The sequence below is a fragment of the Theropithecus gelada genome, chromosome 14 (assembly GCF_003255815.1).
Source record: "Theropithecus gelada isolate Dixy chromosome 14, Tgel_1.0, whole genome shotgun sequence".
Taxonomy (NCBI): Eukaryota; Metazoa; Chordata; class Mammalia; order Primates; family Cercopithecidae; genus Theropithecus; species Theropithecus gelada.
The window spans coordinates 55,984,862-55,991,553 of NC_037682.1; the positions used below are offsets into that span (position 1 = coordinate 55,984,862).

General features: G+C 41.2%; 1 protein-coding gene across 2 annotated transcripts in view; it reads left to right on the plus strand.

Annotated features, from left to right (window-relative positions):
* The first annotated feature begins 2,187 nt into the window (after positions 1-2,187).
* LOC112606076 (myosin light polypeptide 6-like) overlaps positions 2,188-6,692 on the plus strand; it is a 15,897-nt gene continuing 11,392 nt past the window's right edge. Inside the window, exon 1 of one of the 2 annotated variants that reach the window (XR_003115592.1) lies at positions 2,188-2,773. Coding sequence is in view for 1 of the 2 variants with exons in the window: in XM_025356046.1 (XP_025211831.1) it covers positions 2,213-2,635 (423 nt within the window). In the remaining variant the exon portion in view is untranslated. Of the gene's footprint in view, positions 2,830-6,692 lie in introns of those variants that run through there. The other variant, XM_025356046.1, reaches the window with a different exon arrangement.

Consider the following 6,692-nt stretch of genomic DNA (forward strand, 5'->3'; position numbering starts at 1 on the left):
ATCTGGGAGGTAGAGGTTGAAGTAAGCCAAGATCATGCCACCGCACTCCAGCCTGGGTGACAGAGTGAGACTGTCTAAAAACAAAACAAAACAAAAATTGAAAATTGGATGGTTGGAAGCAAGATGGCTGAATAGAAGCCTCCATCAATCATCCTCCCCACAGGAACACCAAACTGAATAATTATCTACACAAAAAAGCACCATCATAAGAACCAAAAATCAGGTGAGCGATCATAGTACCTGGTTTTAACTTCATGTCACTGAAAGAGCCACTGAAGAGGGTAAGAAATACAGTCTTGAATTGTACAGTCTTGACAGGACCCTTCCCCCACTCCCCAGCAGCTGCTGCATGGCACAGAGAGACAATCTGTGTGCTTCAGGGAGGGCGAGTGCAGCGATTGTGGGATTTTGCATTGGAACACAGTGCTACCAACACTGGGCAGAACTCCACCAGTGCCCGTAGAGGCAGCATTAGACCAGCCTTACCCAGAGGGGAATCACTCATCCTAGGGGTCAGGACTTGAGTTTTGCCAAGCCTTGCCACCACAGGCTAATGTTCTCTGGGGTCCTAAATAAAATTGGAAGGCTGTCTAGGCCACAAGGACTGCAAATCTTAGGCAAGGCTTAGTCCTGTGTTGGTCTCAGAGCCAGTGGATTTGGGAGCCATACAATTTAGTAAGACACCAGCTGGGGCAGTCAAGGGAGTACTTGTGCCACCCCTCCTTCAAGTTCAGGCAACACAGTTTGCAAATCCAAAAGAGACCCCTTCCTTCCACTTGAGGAGAGAGAAGAGTAAAGAAAACTTTGTCTTGCAACTTGGATGCCAGCTCAACCACATTAGGAAAGGGCGCTGGGCAGAGTTGTGAGGCCCCCATTCTAGGACCTAGCTCCTAGATGACATTTCTAGACACAACCTGGGCTAGAAGGGAACCTGCTGCCTTGAAGGGAAGGACCCAGTCCTGGCAAGATTTATCACCAGCTAACTTAAGAACCCTATATAAGCAGCAGTGGTAACCAAGTAGTACATGCTGTGAGCCTTCAGTGAGACTGAGATGTGCCAGCTTCAGGTCTGACCCAGCACAGGAGTAGGGGTGGTGGCCACAGGGGTGCTTGTTTAACCTCTCCACCATCTAGGCAGCACAGCACAGAGAGAGAGAGAGAGAGATGCTGTTTGTTTGGGAGAAAGTATGGGGTCAGGTGCAGTGGCTCATGCCTGTAATCTCAGCATTTCGAGAGGCTGAGGCAGGTGGATCAGTTAAGGCCAGGAGTTCAAGACCAGCCTGGGCAACATAGCAAAAACCTGTCTCTACTAAAAATACAAATATTAGCTGGGCATGGTGGCGCATGCCTATAATCCCAGCTACTCGGGAGGCTGAGGCATAAGAATTGCTTGAACCCAGGAGGCGCAGGTTGCAGTGAGCCCAGATTGCACCACTGTATTCCACCCTGGGTGACAGAGTGAGACCCTGTGAGAAAAGAAAGAAAGAGAGAAGAGAGAAAGAGAGGAAGGGAGGAAGGGAGGAAGGGGAGGAAAAAAGGAAAAGAAAAGAAAAGAAGGAATATAATATATGAGCAAAGAACAAGAGTCTCTGCCTGATAATCCAAAGACTTCTTCCAGGCCTTATTCAAGGTAACCAAGGTGGTACCTCTATGAGTCTGCAAGAACTATGGCGTTACTGGGTTACATTGTGGGTTACCCACTAATGGCCCACTAATGACCAAAAACTTAAGTCACAACACTCAAGTCTCTTCAAATACCTGGAAAGCCTTCCCAAAAAGGACAGGTACAAACAAGCCCAGATTATGAAGGATACAATAAATACCTAGCTCTTCAATGTCCAGACACTGACAAACATCCGCAGGAATCAAGACCATCCAGGGAAATCGACATCAGGGACTAATCCCAGAGAGAGAGAGAAATTTGACCTTTCAGACAGAGAATTCAAAATAGCTGTCTTGAAGAAACTTGAAGAAATTCAAGATAACACAGAGAAGGAACCCAGAATCCATTAGATAAATTTAACAAAGAAATAGAAATAATTAAAAAGAATTGAGCAGAAATCCTAAAGTCAAAAAAATGCATTTGACATACTGAAAAACTTATCAGAGTATTTTAATAGCGGAATTGATCAAGCAGAAGAATTAGTGAACTTGAAGATAGGCTGTTCGAAAATACACAGTCAAAAAGGTCCTGCAGAGCTGAGCAGTCAAGATGTGTGACTTCACCGAAGACCAAACCACAGAGTTCAAGGAGACCTTCCAGCTGTTTGACCGAACAGGTGATGGCAAGATCCTGTACAGCCAGTGTGGGGAGGTGATGAGGGCCCTGGGCCAGAACCCTACCAACACCAAGGTGCTCAAGGTCCTGGGGAATCCCAAGAGTGATGAGATGAATGTGAAGGTGCTGGACTTTGAGCACTTTCTGCCCATGCTGCAGACAGTGGCCAAGAACAAGGACCAGGGCACCTATGAGGATTATGTTGAAGGACTTTGGGTGTCTGACAAGGAAGGAAATGGCACCGTCATGGGTGCTGAAATCCGGCATGTTCTTGTCACACTGGGTGAGAAGATGACAGAGGAAGAAGTAGAGATGCTGGTGGCAGGGCATGAGGACAGCAATGGTTGTATCAACTAGGAAGAGCTCGTCCACATGGTGCTGAATGGCTGAGGACCTTCCCAGTCTCCCCAGAGTCTGTGCCTTTCCCTGTGTGAATTTTGTATCTACCCTGAAGTTTCCCTAGGCTCTCTTGTCTCAGCACCTTTCCCATCTTGTCTCCCTTGGATGATGTTTGCCATCAGCATTCACCAAATAAACTTGCTTTCTGGACCCTCAAAAAGAAAAAAAAAAAGAAAAAAGAAAATACACAGTCAGGGGAGACAAAAGAAAAAAGAATAAAAAAGAATGACACATGCCTACAAGAGCTAGAAAATAGCCTCAAAAGGGCAAATCTAAGAGTTATTGGCTTTAAAGAGGGGTGGAGAGAGAGGTGGGGTTCATTCAAAGGAATAATAATAGAGAACTTTCCAAACCTAGAGAAAGATATCAATATTCAAGTATAAGAAGGTTATAGAATACCAAGCAGGTTTAACTCAAAGAAGACTACTTTAAGGCATTTAATATTCAGACTCCCAAAGGTCAAGGATAAAACCAGCAAGAGAAAATAAACAAATAACATACGATGGAGCTCCAATAGGTCTGGCTGCAGACTTTTCGATGGAAATCTTACAGGTCAGGAGAGAGTGGCATGACAATATTTAAAATGCTGAAGGAAAAAAAACTTTTACCCTAGAATAGTATTACTTTATCTGATGAAAATATCCTTCAAACATGAAGGAGAGGTAAAGACTTTCCTGGACAAGCAAAAGCTGAAGGATTTCATCAACACAAGACCTATCCTATAAGAAATGCTAAAAAGAGTTCTTCAATCTGAAAGAAAATGATGTTAATGAGCAATAAGAAATCATCCAGGCCAAGGTGGGAGAATTGCTTGAATCCAAGAGTTTGAGATCAGCCTGGGCAATGCAGTGAGACTCCATCACTACAAAAAAAAATTGTTTTAATTGGCTGGGCATAGTGGCTCATGCCTGTAATCCCAGCACTTTGGGAGGCTGAGGCAGGAGGATCACTTAAGGCTAGGAGGCTACAGTGAGCTATAATCAAGCAACTGGACTGTAGCGTGGGTGATAAAGTGAGACATTGTCAAAAAAATAAAAAATAATAATAAATAAATAATCTGAAGGTACAAAACTTACTGGTAACAATAAGTACTACACAGAAAAACACAGAATATAATAACACTGTCGTTGTGGTATGTAAACTACTCATATTTTAAGTAGAAAAACAAAAAGACGAACCAATCAAAAATAATTACGGGCTGGGTGCGGTGACTCACACCTGTAATCCCAGCACTTTAGGAGGCCAAGGCGGGTGGATCACGAGGTCAGGAGATGGAGACAAACCTGGTTAACACGGTGAAACCCCATCTCTACTAAAAATACAAAAATTAGCTGGGCATAGTGGCACACGCCTATAATCCCAGCTACTCGGGAGGCTGAAGCAGGAGAATCACTTGAACCCGGGAGGCAGAGGTTGCAGCGAGCTGAGATCATGCCACTGCACTTCAGCCTGGGCAACAGAGTGAGATTCTGTCTCCAAATAATAATAATAATAATAATAACAACAACAACTTTTCAAGACATAGACAGCACAATAAGATATAAATAGAAACAACAAAAAGTATGTGGGGAGACAAAGTTAAAGTTTGTATTAGTTTTTATTAGTTTCCTTTTTGTTTATTAGTTTACACAATTAGTGTTAAATTGTCATCAGTTTAAAATAATGGGTTATATTATTTGTAAGCCTCATGATAACCTGAAATCTAAAAGCATACAATGGATACACAAAAAATAACAAACAAGAAATTAAAACATACCACCAGAGAAAATCACCTTCTCTAAAAGGAAGACAGGAAGGAAAGAAGGAAGAGAAGACCACAAAACAACCAGAAGACAAATAACAAAATGGCAGGAGTAAGTCCTTACTTATCAATAATTGCATTGAATGTAAATGGACTAAGCTCTCCAATCAAAAGACGCAGAATGGCTGAATGGATTTAAAAAGATAAAAAGACTCAATGATCTGTTGCCTACAAGAAACACACTTCACCTATAAAGACACACATAAACTGAAAATAAAGGGATGGAAAAAGATGTTTTATGCAGATGGAAACTAAAAAAAGCAGAAATAGCTATACTTATAACAGACAAAACAGATTTCAAGACAAAATCTAGGCTGGGTGTGCTGGCTCACACCTGTAATCTGAGCACTTTGGGAGGCTGAGGCGGACAGATCACCTGAAGTCAGGAGTTCAAGACCAGCGTGGCCAACATAGTGAAATCCCATCTCTACCAAAAATACAAAAATTAGCCTGGCATGGTGGCACACACCTGTAATCCCAGCTACTCAGGAGGCTGAGGCAGGAAAATTGCTTGAACCCAGGAGGTGGAGGTTGAAGTGAACTGAGATTGCACCACTGCACTCCAGCCTGGGCAACAGAGTAAGACTGTCTCAAAAGAAAAAAGACAAAAACTATAAAAAGAGACAAAGAAGGTCATTATATAATGATAAAGGGGTCAATTCAGCAAGAGAATATAACAATTGTAAATATATATGCACCCAACACTGGAGCACCCAGATATATAAAGCAAATATTATTAGAGCTAAAGAGAGAGACAGACTCCACTACAATAATAGCACAAGATTTCAACACCCCACTTTCAGCATTGGACAGATCATCCAGACAGAAAATCAACAAAGAAACATCAGACTTAATCTGCACTATGGATCAAATGGACCTAATAGATATTTAGAACATTTCACACAATGGTTACAGAATACACATTCTTCTCCTCAGCACATGGATAATTCCCAAGGATAGCTCCTGTTAGGTCACAAAACAAGTCTTAAAGCATTAAAACAATTGAAATAATATCAAGGATCTTCTCTGACCACAATGAAATAAAACTGGAAATCAATAACAAGAGGAATTTTTGAAACTATACAAACACATGAAAATTAAACAATATGCCCCTGAATAACCAGTGGGTCAACTAAGAAATTAATAAGAAAATTTAAAAATTTGAAACAATAATGGAAACACAACATATCAAAACCTGTGGGATACAGTGAAAGCAGTACTAAGAGGGAAGTTTATGGCTGTAAGTGCCTACATCAAAAAAGATAAAAAGGCTGGGTGCAGTGGCTCATGCCTGTAATTCCAGCACTTTGGGAGGCTGAGGTGGGTGGATTGCTTGAGCTCAGGAGTTTGAGACCAGCCTGGGCAACATGGGAAAACCCCATCTCTACTAAAAATACCAAAAATATTATCCAGGCATGGTGGCACATATCTGTAGTCCCAGCTACTTGGGCAGCTGAGGCATGTGAATTTCTTGGACCTGGGAGGCGGAGGTTGCAGTGAGCCAAAATTGGCCACTGCGCTCCAGCCTGGGTGACTGAGTGAGACTCTGTCTCGAACAAACAAATGAACAAACATACAAACTTCAAGTAAACGACCTAATGATGCCTCTTAAAGAACTAGAAAAGCAGGAGCAAACCAAACCCAAAGTTAGTAGAAGAAAATAAATAATAAAGACCAGAGCAGAAATAAATGAAATTGAAACAAATAAAACAATACAGAGGATAAAGACAAAAAGTTCATTTTTTGGAAAGATAAACAAAATGATAAACCTTTAGCCAGACTAAGAAAAAAAGAGAGAAGACTGAAATAAAATAAAATGAGAGAGATGTTACACATGATACCAAGAAATTCAAAGGATCCTAGGTACTACTATGAGTAAGTATATGCCAATAAATTGGAAAACCTAGAAAAAAAGATAAATTTCTAGATACATGCAACCTACTGATTTGAACCATGAATAAATTCAAAACTTTAACAGACCAATAATAAGTAACAAGTTCAAAGCCAAAATAAAAAGTCTGCCAGCAAAGAATAGCCTGGGACTCAATAGCTTCACTGATGAATTTTACCAAAGATTTAAATAACTAATATCAATCCTACTCAAACTATTTTAAAAATTTGAGGAGGAGGGAATACTTTCAAACTCATTCCATGAGGCCATTATTACCCTGATAGCAAAACCAGACAAAGACACACAAAAAAGAAAAAGAAAGA